At 43.7% G+C, this 17,125-nt stretch overlaps 1 protein-coding gene and 1 long non-coding RNA gene across 5 annotated transcripts in view; one reads left to right on the top strand and one right to left on the bottom strand.

Moving 5' to 3' along the window:
- Nucleotides 1–8,870: 8,870 nt before the first annotated feature.
- Nucleotides 8,871–9,331, bottom strand: LOC112449888. The gene is made up of 2 exons (XR_003038440.2): nt 9,123–9,331; nt 8,871–9,047 (listed from the first exon to the last, which is right to left on the bottom strand). It is a non-coding gene; the product is annotated as an uncharacterized LOC112449888 (long non-coding RNA).
- A 5,917-nt stretch (nt 9,332–15,248) lies between these two features.
- txlnba (taxilin beta a) overlaps nt 15,249–17,125 on the top strand; it is a 9,683-nt gene continuing 7,806 nt past the window's right edge. For 2 of the 4 annotated variants that reach the window (XM_025002578.2, XM_017440382.3), the window contains exons 1-2: nt 15,249–15,399; nt 16,845–17,068. In XM_025002578.2, coding sequence (XP_024858346.1) covers nt 16,856–17,068 — 213 coding nt within the window. In that variant the 5' untranslated portion in view covers nt 15,249–15,399; nt 16,845–16,855. Of the gene's footprint in view, nt 15,400–16,821; nt 17,085–17,125 lie in introns of those variants that run through there. The other 2 variants (XM_037981448.1, XM_037981449.1) reach the window with 2 other exon arrangements.

The raw sequence follows: 17,125 nt of genomic DNA, 5'->3' as shown, positions 1-17,125 counted from the left end.
CAGCAACAATCCTGCAGCTTCCCTCCTTCAGCAACAATCCTGCAGCTTCCAACCTTCAGCAACAATCCTGCAGCTTCCCTCCTTCAGCAACAATCCTGCAGCTTCCCTCCTTCAGCAACAATCCACAGGATCTTTTGTTCAAACTTTGTTTTAAACGTTGGTGTGAGGGGAAACCCAGAACTCAGCAGACAACAGCATGATTTCGTTTTTGTAAGGGTGATTTCATGCTGAAAAGGTCAGTCTGTCAAAGGGCAGAAATGTTTGTTACGCTCCTGTAAACCCAACCTTTACCAACGGATCATCTGCACGGTTTGTACATCAGAAGGTGTGAGGTTTTTATTTTCTAAGACAGGAACCAGTCCAGGAATCAGATTTTACAGTTAAATTCTGTCAATAGCAGCTATTTTACTGTAAATTCCACTTTTTTCTCTTGAAGTAGTTCTGGTAAAATTACATCCCTGTTAGATTCTCAGGTGTAGACAAGAATAAAATAAAACCCAATCATGAAGATGATCATTGTTTTCTGTGGAAAATCTAATATTCTCTGCCCACAGGGAAAATGAAACCCACACATCTTCCTCATCTTCTCACGTTTTTACTGACCTGAGAGGATTTAAAGTCGTGACGTCAAAGAGGCGTCCGTTTGGAACGACGGGGAGCAGCTGTGAGGATCAGATTTTAAAGACGACGTTAGATATATGAAACAATAAAAACAACATCTGTCCATCTGAGAAGATAGTTTCCCCTCAAACTGTTCAAATATTAATGTCATGTTAAGACTAAAATATAGGAAAACTTAAATTCTGCCTGTGAAAATGAAGAAAAACTGAAATAATTTCTGTGTTTAACCCGTCTCAGACACATTTACTGATGATGCACAGACCACCTGAGCGTGTCTCCTGTCTGAAGCTTCTTCATCTTCTGTCTGCTGGGATTTAATCACATGAGAAACACCAACAAGCTCAGAGCTCAAACATCTGACTAACAACCATCGCAGAGAACCATCTGTGCCCATCATGGCCATGAAGAGGCTCTTTATTCACCTGCAGGAGTTAAACTCAACATGTGAAGTCAACTTTAAATACTGAATTTAAAAGCCTGAAGCTCAGGGTTTAACCCAATGCAACAGTTTGAAAAGAGTTTGAATATTTCACAGCTCAGACAACAAAACAGATCCTGAAAAACTGCAGACTGGATGGGATCGAGTCAGCAGATGTGTCTACAGCCACCTTCAGCATTCAGCCGTTCACACGTTCATCACGGAGCCAAGAAAACCCGAGAGAAGCTCCTGAACGTCTGCTGATTCATCCTCCGTCGACTCGACTCTGACAGGAAGGCTGCTGGTCTCAACAACACTTTGAATGTTGGACAGATGAATAAATACGCAGTTTTCACCGCGCTGAGTGCAGAAACACATGAAGAAACTCTGATTGCAGGCTGGGCGATAATGTACTCGTTCAGAAGCTAATTCAGATAAACATCAATCTACCTAAAACCAAACAGGTGATGTCAAACACTGCAGCACAGGGATGTGAAAGCTCCTCCATCTTGTTCACACTATGAACCAGTGATGGTAAAACTACATCAAATATCTGATGATTCTCATACAACGATGACCTCACTCCCCATCCTGTAAGGAGATGAAGTCCTTCAGAACATGGTGTGAGAACCACCACCTGACCTTAAACCAGAAGAAAACTACAGATATATCCAGTTTTACACCAGAACAAGTCTGTAGTAACACTCCCTTAAAGAACAAACCATGCCACCGTAGAACCTTAGAACATCTGATACTTCATGGGTGCAGGGTTTGGTTTCCTCACAGCTCGACTGAGAACAGATCGAGTAAAAACAGCCATGAGATGATCATCAAACATCGCCCTCTTCGCTGACTGAGGACACGAGAAGATCCTGATATCCAGAATATGAACCGTTACCAACAGAACCAGCAGGTGGAAGTAAAACCGGTCCAGGTTCTCCTTCCTTCCAACCTTCTCAACTACAAACTTATATTTTAGCTCCTAGTTTCCCGTCTTAATCCTGACAGTTCCTGACGGCACCGAAGCATTCAGGCTCACAGAACAACTACAGGATGCTGCTGAAAATAAAGAAATCAAATGACAGAAAATATCCTCTGACGTGTGAATACAGGGAGTAATACCAGACCGCTTCTGATGCCTCAGAGTCCACATTTACCTGAGCTCAGCTGGGTCAGAACCATCTACGCCGTCAGGTTCTGCTCCTGACAGACTGCTGAACCAATTAGGAGGCAAATCAAACCCTTTGATTGGAGCGTTTGTGGAAAATGTCCTCCGTGTGTTTGTCCACTCGGTTCTCCAGTAAAACCAACAGCTGATGAGCTGTCAGCTGCAGATCATCACTGACTGACATGTTGACAGACTCTCGTCCTCCAGGATCCATCCATCCTGCCTTCATTCATCATTCTGTCCAGCTGTCACGCACGCACGCACACACACACACACACACAGGCTTCCACATGTTTGTCAAACATGATTCAGTTCAATCATCACAACAGAAAAGATCCATAATGCAACAGGACAGGTTGGTAAGTATGCTCAGGGAAAGAAACCTGCTCACATTCTTCTTCTCTGGTTTTTTTCCTGTTCTGTCTCACTGACAGCTGCAGAACGAGAACACCACCAGTGAAATAACTGATAAAGTTCTGATGTAAAAGCTCAGAAAAACCTGTTTGGTTGTGAGATTGTTGGCTGAGATGCAGCTGCTCTCAGAATGTTTCCTCTCATCCAGGCAGAAATATCAGATTAATTCTGAGGTTTCAATAATTTATTTCAACCGTTTTATTTTACAAAATACAGATTCCATCATTTTCAAAACCAGTCTGAATTTATAGTGGATCATTATATCCTAACATTCACCTAAATCTGCCGAAGGTCTTTTAACTTGACGAGATCTATTAACTTCCTGTTAGTGATCATGATTGACTGCAGCCGTAACATTTGCAAAGCCCCAAATGATTCTGTTATTTAGGCCCATGATGAGTCGATGGAAACCTCGATGAACTGCTCTGGTTTTGAATCCCTCGTAGAGAAGTGTTGGTAACTTTGGGTCCGTTTGACCCGAAGGCCACGGGAGGATTAAATGTTTGTATTTGAAGCTTGAAGCTTTTGAAGCCTGGTCCTTCGGATCCTTGGCCCAGTTGAAGGTGTCCAGATTCTGCCTGCTTCTTATCTGAGCCTAAGACACAGAAACCTGCAGCAGAGCTGAATATCTGAAGAGATGCTGATTACAGGAGTGATTGCAGCTGATGAGCTCCTGCCTGAAGTCCTGCAATCAGGCACTCTCACAAAAAGACACCAAAGTTTCCCCGTCCAAGTCTTAGCAGGACGTTCCATTACCTTCCTTTTATTTGGTGCAGCCAGATTCGAACCTTCACCGATACTTCCACCATCATCTGTAACATCCTCTCTGAAAGGACGTTCATTATTCCATCATGGCTGCCAGAGTAAATCCTGTAGGATTTATGACATTTTGTCCTGATTAGAAGTTAATTAGGATTTAAAGAAGGAAAAAAAGTCTCTGCAGAAATCAGTAGTTGAAGAAAAAAAAAAACTTAATTCAGGGTCAGAAAACTTTAGTTTCCTTTAAATCTACCAGATTGTCTCTTAAATAATCAGACAGCAGCTGAATCTGAACCATCAGGATTCAAATCAGATCAAATGGAAACGCTGCGGCTCGTCCTCGACGCAGACGTTGATGAACTGCAGTGACGCGTCAGCGTCTGCTGAATTATTCACTCCCTCCGCCTCGCTCAAGGTGTGAACCAGAGAAAACGATGCTGCTGTCGCCAGAAAACAAAGGAGCAATTTATCAGAAACAGTTTCTACAAGCAGGACAGAAGCAGAGACAAGGAGGTCAATTATTAAATAACACTGACTTTAGCAGACAACGTGGGTTTTTACGGTTTTTCTTTATATGAATATAAAAGCAAACAATGTTATTTCTTCAGCTTTCACTGCTGGTTGTCAGATTCAGAGAATCGTTACTGAAGAAAAAAGACTCTTTTCAACATTATACATGAAGAATATTTAAACTTTCTGCAGAGCAGGAAGCGCAGCTGCTTTCTGGAACCAGAACTGTCCTGGCCTCGTGAACCCGGGCCCTCCAGAACCAGGTGCACATACAGATCCATACAGAGGGACGGTGTGAGGACAGGTGTGGAAGTGGACATGTTGGTGTCCAGCAGTGACACGTCGAGCTGCGACAGCGTCAGCGAGGAAGAAATGGATCCCTGAATGTTTCAGGACACATTTAGGCCTCAGCACATGTGTGACACCCGTCAACCCCTCCAATCTGACAAAAGACACTGAAAGGAAGGAATGCCTGTCACCCGCTGCCTTTAAGACATTTGGATTATTTTATTTTCAAGTCCTTGAAACACGTTTTGAAACACATTAATGTGAAGCTGTGGGACCACATGTGGAGCGATGACACGACGCTGCAGGGCCACTCCACCAGAGCGCCGCTCAATAAAGGCAGAAAAAAGACCTTTTTAACAGGAACATGTTGAATCAATGTGTAGCCACTTGTTGCAGGATGGAGGAGGGAAAACATGTACTTTCCCCAATAATCCAATAATCCACCCAACTGAAGGCTGTCCAAGCTGCAGGAGAGGACACATGGACCAGGACGTTCTGCTGCTTCGGCCCCAGGACAGAGGAGTGGAGACAGGTTAACACACGGGGCAAAGGATGGGAAATGAAAGCCCTCACAGCCAGGATTCTGTTGTTTTACGCTGCCGTGTGTCCTGAGGACAGCACTGAGGTAAAAGGTGGGACTTCCTGCTTCCATGGACCTCCGGTGGTTCGAGCTGCAGCCGGCCGGCGGTCCACAGTCCTGAGCCGGGTTAGGAAGAGGAGGATCAGACTGTCAGAGGGTTGAAGGAGTCCTTCTTCCATGCAGGTTTATTTCTAACTGTAAGAGAAGAAGGTGTAGCTGCTACAGCCGTCAGAGGAGGAACCAGCCTGGAGATAAACTTTGAGCCTCGGTGTTTTTAACTTCATCAGATGTAACCTTTAAGAAGGGATGTAGTTAGAGATGTTTGAGTATGTGCTGGGAATGACTCTCAGCTACTACCAGCCAGCTTTGTGTTTGCTGAGGTCCGTTAGCCTCGGCGACCATCTTGAATTAGATGAGAATGACTTATTAAAGGGGGGCAAACATGTTTCTGTTTGGGGGGGTCCAGTTTTCCTCCCGGCTGTAAAACATGACGCTGAACTCGTTTAACTCACTGAAGTTCAACTCTTTGGTTTATTTATGTCAGAGGAGATTTGTTTAAATGAAAAGTTGGGATATCTTCTGAAAGTCCTCTCTGTGTTAACAGTCGATCCTCGGAGACGTTTCAGTGTTTTCCTGCAGATAAACAACTTGAATAAAACAGAATCTCAGCAGGGTGGTCACATTTCCACATTATTTCTTGTTGCTCTGACCTTTAAAGTCCCTCACTGAAAGGATCTTTCCTCTGATGAGTCTGACTCCACAGCCAGCGGCTCAGACTGAGAACATCTTCATGTTGGGACTGAACGGGTTTCAGATGAAGATCTGTTTCTAATGACAGAGGGGGGGTCAGAGATAAACCAAGGGTTTGCTGTTCAAACAGAACAATGAACTTTTTACGGTTCTTTAAAGGTTTGATTTAATTGTTTTTAAGAAAGTCTGAATGTTTCCTGCAGGAGTTACTCCCTCACATCCACGAGTTCTGGTAAAAATAATCATTTACTGGATAAAGAAAGATGTTTTCTGTGAAGTGAAACCTGCTGGTGTGTTTTAATAAACCCACATCTAAAACCCAGCTGAAGCTCCAGCTCTGAGTGTTTGCAGGTCTCTCTGATGGGAACAACAGGAGAGATGAATTCATTTTCATCCCTGAAGCTCAGGAGAGAAACGACTGGATGGATCTGACAGATCTGCAGGTGGAGATCCTGTTTGTCAGAAAGTGTTGATCAACTTATCTCTGGTTCAAAATGACTCTGATCCTTCTGAGCCGTCAGATCCCTCAGAAAACTGACTGAACATGATGGAAACTAATCTGAAATTAGCTCGAATCAGCTTCTCCGCGGCTGAACGGCTGTGTGTCAGCAGACTTTAACCGTTTTAGGCTCAGGTTGTATAAAATAAGAAGAGAATCATGACCCGGCTGATCAGAACTTCATGTTTCAGTCTCTTCATCTTTACGACTCTCATGAGTTTTTATTTTGACAACATTTCTGCAGAAATGAAGGGCATCAAACTCCTGAATGAAACAAACTGTTTTCTCTAAAGTCCATCAGAAGTTTAGGACTTCATCTCAACTTTGACAGAGCTGAACGTATCAGAGTTTTATTTTGAAACAACAGTTGTGTCTTCAGTCTCATTTAAACTCTGATTAAGATGCTTGTTTTTCTCCTGTGCTTTAATAAAACAAACATTTCCCTTTTTATTATCCTCCTGGTTGTCAGTATATAAAGTCGACACTCATGCATTACAGACTTTTATTAGTTTGCATTTCATTAAGCGCCTCCCTCCCTCCGATCCTCAGCCCGGCTCCCTGGAGTTCTCTGAAGGACAGGATCTGTCTTCCCCTGACAGCTGAAATGAGAACAGGATTCATTAAACGAGGCTGCGCTTCGGCGTCGCCCTGCTGAGGAATTCTGCTGCATCTCAATTTCACAGCTTTTAGTTTCCACCCAGCAGCCCTCAGAGAAGAGGATTTAATTATCCTTCGAGTGGAATTAACTCGTGTTTCTGCCTTTGTGACAAACAAACAAGGAATGAGCAGAAAGGTGTTCGAGCAGGTCTCAGGGTTTATGTTCTCCGTGCTGCATCCTGTTTATTGGACTCCAAAGATGCATTAATGTGATGCAAGTTCTCATGTTTCTGGGAGGAGGAGGAGTCCCAAACGCAGGTTTGACCTCAGGAGGGAGACGATAAATGCAACGAAGACATGATTTAAAATCTTCTGACTAACGATTCAAATCGAACCTCAGGTGAATAAAAACAGCACCAGGTTCCACCAGCCGAGCTGCTTCCTCAGGACCAGGATCAGGAGGTTCTGCTGAGGTTCTGCTGCTCCGGAGCCACAGGTGAGTGTTAACACAACGCCAGGGCGGAAAGACATCAGCAATGACTTTAAGGCTGTGTCTCACTGGACTGTGGCTGTTGTCTCAGACAGAGAAGAGTCAAGGTGCTGCTGAGGTCCAGGCAGAGTCCAGAACCAGAACCTCAGACAGCTGAGCTGGAACAATGCTGGAAAGAAGAGTGGGCCAGAACCAGAACCTCAGCCTGACCGGACCTCAGACAGCTGAGCTGAAACCCCGCTGGAAAGAAGAGTGGGCCAGAACCAGAAACTCAGACAGCTGAGCAGGAACCCCGCTCCTCGGTGAGGCAGACGGCTTGGCCTCCGTCAGTAAATATCCTGTTTATGTTGGATTATCTGCCTCAGAAGTTAAATAAAGTTCTGTTTGTATCTGATGCTGATCCCTGCCTCCTGTCTGATAATCAGCCTTTGGATCAGTGACATAAATCCTGCATTATCATCCAAATCTGTCTCAGATCAGCCGTCTCTGTTTTTATTTCAGAAAATAAAAATCAGACATCTGAGGAGGAAAATGTGGAGGAAGATCCAACCCTCCTCGGACCAAAACTTCTCCTGTAAGAAAAATCAACCTTTTCCAGCCTCTGAAGGGAAGTAAAGTGGTCCAAACCATCAGCTGGGAGTCTGAGATGATTGGTTTCTGCTCTTTATGGAGCTCTAACAGCTTAAAGAGGTTTGAATCAGAGCGAGGTCTGTTCCTGGAAACCTGCTGCTTTTAAAACCATCAGAAATCAGGAGAAGAAGCTCAGAGTGAAGCTTGAAGGAACATCTGGTTCTGAAGATGGGAAGTAAATGATTGTTTTCAGAGCAGTGTTGGATCAGAACATGAGATTTAAAGCCCGGTACGTACCGGTGCTGCTAACACGCTGAAAACAGGAGACAGATCCTCAGACAGGTCCAAACCTCGACTCACTGGACTTCTCCTCCTGGCTCACAGAACCCTCAGAACCCTCAGAACCCTCAGCTGTTTGTGACAAACAACAACAGCCTCAGGTGGATTTTACCTGCAGACCTGAGAGAAAACATCCTCCACACCCAACAAACCGCAGGTCTGAGACCAGCTGCCAACCAGCCCGGGAGCAAACACTCAGGGACGGAACTTTAACCTTCAACATTTATAAACTCCTGCCTCAGAGAACGATGAAGGATGAAGAGAAAACAAACAGGAACTCTGAACCTCCTCCATCTTCACCTTGTAGGAACGCTGCGCCCGGAGCCCGGTTTGATCCCGTATTTCCATAAATTAACTTGAAGTTTAGCAGAAGCTTTCTGAGCGGGCCGGCGGCCTCGTTGGTTCAACCCAACATTTTATCTCCGAGCAGACAGGAGGACGAACTGAGCGGAAACACTTCCAACGAGGCTCCTGATATGTGAGGAATCTGGATGTTATTCCCTGAGAATTAATTATCTTTTTATAATTAGTGGAAATGCTGTAAATCCACTCTGACCTTAATACTGTCAGGAGAATTCACAGCTAACAGGCAGGACAAGTTCAGCAACTTTTGGTTTTAAAGGAGACAAATAATTAATACCATCATGTTTAAAAAATACATTTTCTTTAAAGCAAAGTGAATCATTTGTTATTATTAAAATCCTACTTTTAAAATAAAATGCTGTTAAAAATAGAAAAGGCAGAACAGAAAGTCAGCTGCTGTGAAAACATCTCCTCCTCGTCTCCACCCAGTGTGTCTCTGATGGTGTCCTCTCAGAGGTCAGAGGTCACACACCCAAACTCTCATTGACTTCCATCGTCTCTGAGCTTCCAAACAGGAAGTGAAGGCTCCTTTTAACTCTTCATATCTCCTCCATAAATCCTGTGGACCATCAGAACCTCCTGCTGCTCACGGGTCAAGAAGTTCTGATCCGACTGAGGCTGAGGCTTACTTTTTACTCTGTTTCTGCCTGCAAGATGGCCGCTGACATTTTGGCTTCAAGCCTGAAGAAAAGGAGGAAGTTTGAAGCTCAGGATGCAGGCGGACTCAGAGAGAGCAGAAATAAACAGATTACTTACTTTACTGCAGAGGAGGGGGACACCTGGAGGGGGACACCTGGAGGGGGACACCTGGAGGAGGACACCTGGAGGGGGACACCTGGAGGGGGACACCAGGAGAGGGACCACCAGGAGAAGGACCACGAGGAGGGGGACACCAGGAGGGGGACCACCATGAGGGGGACCACCAGGAGTACACCTGACTACAGTGAGGACCAACTAAGAACTGCTGAGAAGCCAGCCGGGGCTGACGAGGAAGTGGAAACAGGTGAGACAGGTGCAGGTGGGCGGGGCAGGTGAATAATGACACAGAGGACAGAGAGGACAGAGAGGACAGAGAGGACAGAGGGACACGAACATGAAACTGAACTGAGGGGATAAAACACACAAGGACAACACACACATCCTGACATCATGCTGAGGAAAGCTCGGCAGAGTTTAAACATTAAAGAGCAAACAGGAAGAGAACTTTAATCTGGAGTTTCAAAATACAGCTCGTCAAAATAAAAGTTCGTCTCTGAGACTTTAGTCCTCCCTTCCTTAGCTCCCTTCCTTAGCCCCCTTCAACGTTTCTTCAAAAGTTATCGAAGTTTTACCTTTTTTAAAATATAACTTATTTAATTTCTTGTGTAATGTTGCTGAAATGTGAAAGTCTGAAATCTTGAAGCATCTCCTTCCAACATGCAGCTGCTGCAGCAACAAGCCAGAAGCAGAAAATTTACCTGAATTTTTTAGATATTTTTGATTTTTCAGAGATGAGGGAGGCAGTCAGAGCTGCAACTCTTCATCATTCTGTTTGTTCATTTATTAAAACAATAGATTAAACCCAAACCGTACTCCAATTATAATCATCCAATAATCCAATTAATCATAATCCAGTTAGGAAGAACTGTCCTGGGATTATTTGTGACATTTCATCTGTTCGTTTGTTTAAATGTCTAATAAACAAAATACTTTTTATAGCGTTTCAATGGATTTTTTTATGACTCAAACTGAAATAAATTGCATTAATTCCAGTCTTTAAGAAGTCAAACTTGTTCTGATTTCAGGACATCTGTAAGGTAAATTAAAACCTAATCTGAGAGCTGTCGGCGCTGATTCATCACGTTTAAAGTTCGATTTTCCCTCTCGGGCTGCAGGATTGTGACAGCTTTCTGCTCAGACATGTGGAGGAATTTACATCAAAAATAACTTTTTATTTTCCTAAAATCTCCTCACTTTTAACTCTGACGTGAAAGTCAGACGCGGTTGAGATGATTGCTTTAAAGTTTGCTCAGAAGCCGTCCGGTCCGACTCTCAGCTGTAATCTTTGAAGAAACTCTGTGATTTTCGGTGTATTTCCTGTTTGTTTCCGTGTTCGGGCTGTTTTACGTCCTGCAGGTGATCTTGGTTGTGCAAAGCTGGGATTAAAAGGTAGAAGATGTCCAAACTGCAGCTCCTGCAGGAGCTGAGCTCATTAAACTTCTGCAGAACATCCTAACACAGCTGGGTCTTACAGGAGGCTCCTGCCGTGTTTTATTTCTTCTCCTTCAGCTCCTCTGAGCTCTGTTTGCATGTTGGCTCACACTTTGAGCCTGATTTTATTTATTGACTGTTCAGATCCTCAGTTTGGTTCTTTTACATAAAGAACATGAAGCAGAACTGATTGTGTCAAAATATTTCTACAGAAAAATGAAATGTACTTTTCTCTGCGTCAGAACAAAGTTTACAGCAGAAACTTTCGTTAGGAGATCAGGTGACGTTCAGGAGGTGTTTAAACCGTCTCCACCGCGGCGGGAAGGTCCCGGTCCAGTTCTGAGCAACACTGTAAAAAACAATCGGGATGTCAGACTCATCCTCCGGACTGTCTTCTGTGTTAGTTTTCCTGCACGTCAGAATAACAAGTGTGTGTCAGGAGAAAAGTGAGTAAAAGCTGAAGCCGGTGTGTGTTTCTGCACAGCGTCCTGTCTGAGCTCTGCCCTGCAGCCATCCCTCCCTGGTCCTGCTCAGGTTCCATCTTTTATTCATGCGCTCGGCCTGGACTCTGGCAGCAGGCGTGCTCTCAGAGCTGCACACAAGAAGTTGGAGGCAAATTCTTTTCCACAGTTCGTGGAGCTGGAAGAAGAGCTGCCGAGCATCGAGTACAGACTGACAGGATATTATGACAGGAACTTGACGAAATCAGCAACAAAATGTGGAGTCGTTGGGCCTGAGGAGACGAGCCGAACTCAGTTCTGTTCAACAAACTGACAACTTTCCTGATCATTTGGGTTTAATTTCCTCCAACAAGCGTTGAACAGATAAACAGATTGTGATGAAGTTTTCAGGAAATGTTGGGGTTTCACAAAAAACAATCCGGGTCACGATCGGTTTTTTTTCTAATGACTCTCCGAGTTCTGGGTTTTCTGTCTGCAGTCGCTTTAATTTCCATCAATAAACTGATTAACACAGAAACATCCCATCATAAATTAACCTGCTTACATCAGATTTGTACTAAACAAGCTGCAAACCAACAACAAACTGAGGAATTCCTTTAAAGAAACGTCTCCTGCTCAAAGAACAGGCAGCCATGAAGGGCTTCTTTCTGTGTTTGTCTGTTAGCAAAATATCTCCTGAACCACTGAATGGTTTTAATGAAACCTTCAGACCTTAGAGTCAACCTGATTCAAGATGGCTGCCACAGCCACTCTACCTGAGCTAAAACCAAAATGACTTTAACTTTAAACTGTAAAACAAATTAAACGTCTTTTTAAGGCTGAATGTGAAATCAGCAGCAGCCTCCATTAAAAAGCTTCTTTCCAGAGTTAATTTAAGTGTCACCGCTCCATAACCGGCTGCGTTTCTTCATTATCTGCCTCTGCTCCGAGGTTCAAGGTTCCTCCTCTTTAAATATCGAATCAATAAGTGAGTAAAGCCGCCGAGAGGCAATAATCTGCGAGCTGTCGCCGTCAGACGCTGCTTTATTGCACTTCAGCATTCCAGAGGCAGGCGAACATCTGTCAGAGACAGCTGCTCATTTATTAAACACCTCAGCAGTGGAGCAAATAAAGTCACGCTGCAAAGAGCAGCAGAAACGCCCTCCGAGGCAGAGAAGAAGAAAATCAATTCACTTCAGGACAATCAGGCTTCGCTGGAAAGGTTCAGATCAGAGCAGCAGCTGGGGTCGAGTCAAAGCAAAAACTCAAAAAGCTGCAGATTGTTGCTGATTTTCCTCCATCGATCCCACAGGTTTCCACTGAGCAGAAACATCTGGACCTTACAGCTTCATTAAAAGGGCTTTCTAAGAGGTGTAAAACATGCTGGATGAAGGTTTTCTGGTCTGGTTCTCCTGTTGCATGCTGGGAAAATATCATCTGAAGCTTCTGGACCAAGTTCTCACCCAGAGTCCCTGAAAGACTCGGACTCTGAAAACCTTCAGTTTCCACCTCTTTTCCACCGTGGATGATGGACGTGATTTCAGTTCATCAGAAACATTTCTGTGAACTGAGGACCAGTGGGACATTCAGGAAAGCTCCAAATAATGGTTTTAAATCTCACTTTATGTGTGTTTGTATTTATTTCTCTCCAGGACTGTGTGTGTCAGTTGTTTGTGTGTTGATTGTAATAAAAATCAAAGTAAAACCTGAAAGAAGGCCGTATCTCTGCAGGTCTGAGGCGGATATATTTGTGTGTTTTGACTCCATCAGCATCAAGGATGAGAAGATGAACGGATTCCCAGTCGAGCTCCAGGAGACCTCCTCTGCAGAGCAGCCAGCCTGGATCCGTCTGTTTATTAAGGCTTTAAAGCAATAAAATTAAGAGTCACCAGTTAGTTCACATCAGAGGACAGAAGCTGGATGGTTCCTGCCTGGCAGCTCGGAGTCGTTTTATTCTGGAAGCTAACATTGATGGATCTCTGCAGCGAGGTCAGGACGGTGGAAGAAGAGTTTCTGTGATCAGAGCCCTGGAACTGCTGATGAGATGGCTCCAGTTGGCTCCTCTGAGGATGATCCCGTCTCATCGCTCATTTTTACTGCTGATGCTGTCCCCCTGGTCTCTGCTGACACCGTGTCCTTCGTCCTCCTGTGTCCTCCTGTGTCCTCCTTCGTCCTCCTGTGTCCTCCTGTGTCCTCCGTCTTTTCTCTCTCCTCTCCTTGTGTAATGCTGAGTCATCGTTCTCGCCGTTTTCCTGTCTGTCATGTCTCTGTTAGCTGTTAGCTGTTAGCTGTTAGCTGCCTAACCCTTCGGCTCTTTCAGCAGGTGGCTGCTGGCACTTTTAGGTTTTACTTTTTAAAGAAAATAACTTCCTGTACAAACATTTTCTCTGTCGTTTTTTTCAGTTCCTTCAGAAACTTAAGCCTCAGTTTTTAGCTCCTTTAGCTTTTAGCTGCTATACTTTCAGCTTGAACTAGCCTTTTGCTACTTTCAGCTCATGTTTTGTCACTTTGAGCTTATTGAGTACCACAGTTAGTAAATGTATCTTTGATGATTAATAATAAATCTTAGCTTCTTTAATCAACTGCAACATTAAAATAATTCAGTTCATTCATTAAATCGAACACTTCCTGTTTCTGTTTCCCTCTCAGCCTCATGTTCAGCCAGGAGCTAATCTGGAGGTTATTATTGTCCTGCTGTGCAGCTTCACATTCTCTGCACGTCCACGTGCACGTCCACGTGCACACATGACTGCTGCAGCCGATAACACGAGCCGAGGACAGGAGAAACAGAAAGGAAATAAAGACAGAAGAAGGGAGAAACAGGAGCTCTGCAGGAAGAAACGAGGAAAACTGAAACTTTTACAGATTCTGCTGCAGAATAAAAGTAAATAATTTAACTTCTCTGATGTAATTCCTCACAAACCTCTCAATTTTCTATTGTGTTGCACAGATTATAATCAATAAACAAATAAATAAAGTGAAAAGAACCCTTCACTGTTTACCTCATTTTAACATGAATAATATTCAGTAAACTATTTAAACATTAGTTTAGTGACTCAGTTTGAGTCTTTTCTTTGTGGTTTTTCTGTTCTGCAACCAGTTGACTGGAAAACCATCAGATTTGGTTTATTTTTGGCAAAATAAATAAGATACAGTGAATTAAGCTGTTAAGATAGAATACAACCCAAAACATTCAGCAGATAAAAACCTGAATGAGGAAGAGAAAAATCTGACTTCTGCCGGCAGAAAACTGAGTGGAGCTTCATGTTAGGAGGTTTAAAGACATCTGTTTGGAGGGTTTTTAACTCGTGCTTTTATGCATTTTAATGAGTAATTTGATGCATTTCTCTCCATTCTTTTATTTTATGAACACAAAGAGGTTTCCTCCTGTTTTTCACCTGTAATTATCGGCTCTGCAGTCGTTGGAAACCTGCAAATGTTCTTTTTTCTGCTGCTTGGCTGTTTCACTTCAACATTATGCATGCAGAGAACACAGCTGAGCTTCTGCTGGTTTAAAAACAATTTATTCATATAGGTGGACTTAGAATGCATGTTTTTATATTTCTGCATAAATTGACATTTTGAAGAAAGCAGTAAAGTGTGAGAGACATAAAGAAGTCTTTTACATTTTAGATTCAGTTACTGAACATCAGGACTTTAAAGGTCAGGTTTGATCCTTTCAGCTGTTTCAGCCTCAAGGTGACGAGAAAATTATTTTTAAAGAAATAAAGAAATTATTTCTCTCAGAGCAAAGCTGCTGTCAGAAACTCACACACCTCTGAATGTTTGAATTAATGAATTAAACTTCAAATCTGAAACCCCGAACAGGCTGTGAGAAGTAAGGGTGTGTGTATATATGTATACACACACACACACACACACACACACACACACACACACACACACTCCCACCTAAAGCTACATCTACAGCACCTATATCTACACCCCCACAGATCTGTTTCTGGTTTTGCTCTTAACTCTCTCACATATCTTTGCTGCCACCATCTGGTCATCTGCTGCCACTGCAGCTGCTGGGAGTGGATCAGTGTTGTAACACTTGTTATAACACATGATATAACACATGTTATAACACGTGTCTGTGGTCGTGCTGCCTTCACTGAACCTGGGAAGATTTCTGCTCATGTCTGCATGTTGGCTCATCTGTAAATTAATAAACCAAATCAAATTTAACACAAAACTTTTAATTTTCAGTCAAGTTTGGGAGAAAAAGTCTAAAAGCTTCAGCTAAAATCCTCTGAGTTATTCCAGGTTCTTCATCAGCTGATCCTGTGGGTTATTTTGGGGGTCAGCTGTTAGGACCATCAGCAGCCCCCTCCTCCTCCTCCTCCTGTCCTTCCTCTGCCTGGTTTCTCCTCTTCACCTCCTTCACCACACTGAACCCGGTAAGACTCATTCACCGTCGATCTGCTCAGAAATGTATATTTTAAGTCAGTTAAAAAAGGTCAGAAGAGAATCTGTGTGAAGTTTTACAGAGACTGACTCATGTTGATGTGATTCTTTATAAAACGTAGAAATGATTCTGATATAAAAGAGCTGCTTTGACCTCTGGCTTGTTTCAGGAAACACATTGTTCTAACCTCTCTGGAAACCATTTTAGCTCTAAAACTGTTGACCTTTAGGCAGAATTTATCATTTTTACAGTAAATATCTGTAGTTTGTATTATATAACGGGTCTGTGTGAACTGATAAGCTTTAAAGTTCTTTAAAAGCTTTTTTTCTCTCCTAACTTTTTGGTTTTTTCTTTGTTTGTTTATTCAGATTATTTATGACTTTATATTCTAACCTTACAGATGTCTTTTCTTTGTTTAATTAGTTTCTGAAAACTTTAATTCTTCAGCTGACAGCTCAGAGAAAAGCCAGGATGTATTTGATGATCAGTCTTCTTGTTTTTTCTGGATTTCTCTGAGTTTATTTAACCATCAGAGGATTTTTATGCTTTCCTCCGGATTATGTGAAGTACACAACTGCTTGGTTATTTGTTCAGCTGGTAAACATGTTGAAATTCAGGCAGAAGAGCTCTGATTGGTTGTGTAATGCTGAGGGCGGGGCCTGATGGTCTTTGGCACATGCAGGGTTGGGGTCAGGGGTCAGAGGTCAGAGCAGCAGGTAGAGACTGACATGAAGCAGGTAAACAGAATAAATACTGAAGCTGAAAGCGGCTCCAACAGGAAGTCTGACCATATTTGGAAGTTCTGAGAATAAACTCTCCGACAGGTGTTCTGCTGTGTGTCGCCTGAGCAGCTAAATTTAGACGTCACCGAGAGCAGAAGTCATGTTTCCTCTGAGCCGGCAGCACACAAGACTCTTATTCTGAAGAGTATCTATCAGCTTTATTTTGAAAGTTCAGGCTAATAAAAGCTCTGATTAGAGACGACAGGAAGGATCTATGAGGGCGGCCATGATGGAAACACAGGAGGAAGAAAAGCATGCTGGGTAATATAGAAGCTGCTGAGGAGCTGGTTGCCATGGTGATTCCCAAGGACAGGACTTCAGGCAGAAACTCAGAGTAAAAAGTAAGCCTCAGTCGGATCAGAACTTCTTGACCCGTGAGCAGCAGAAGGTTCTGATGGTCCCACAGGGTTCATGGAGGAGATATGAAGAGTTAAAACGAGCCTTCACTTCCTGTTTGGAAGCTCAGAGACAATGGAAGTCAATGAGAGTTTGGGTGTGTGACCTCTGACCTCTGGGGGAGGTCAGAGGTCACACACCTGGGTTTAGAGCTTAAATAGTTCACAGGTAGACGCTCATGTGACAAACAGGAAAACTCACCTCTTGTTGTTCTGATCGATCAGTTTGTTTCTGAATCGACTCCTTCGTCCTCCGTCAGTAACTCTGAGGATGGAGACGTCAGTGAAAGCAGCTGAGCTGTTGGTCCCGCCCCAGCCTGATGAGGCTCCGCCCCTGGAGGGTGAGAGGTCAGAGGGCGAAGCAGCAGCAGCCTGCGCCTCCTCTTCCTCCTCCGACACCTTCGACCCCATGCAGGAGTTCAGCCGGAGGCTGGAGGACATCATCAGGACACACGGTTCTGCAGACGGCCTGCTGGACAAACTGGTGTGTGTTTGTCAAGGTGTGTGTGTGTGTGTGTGTGTGTGTGTGTGTGCGTGTGTG

The sequence above is a fragment of the Kryptolebias marmoratus genome, linkage group LG19 (genome assembly GCF_001649575.2).
Source record: "Kryptolebias marmoratus isolate JLee-2015 linkage group LG19, ASM164957v2, whole genome shotgun sequence".
Lineage (NCBI taxonomy): Eukaryota > Metazoa > Chordata > Actinopteri > Cyprinodontiformes > Rivulidae > Kryptolebias > Kryptolebias marmoratus.
This window is presented reverse-complemented; position numbering and strand designations above follow the sequence as displayed.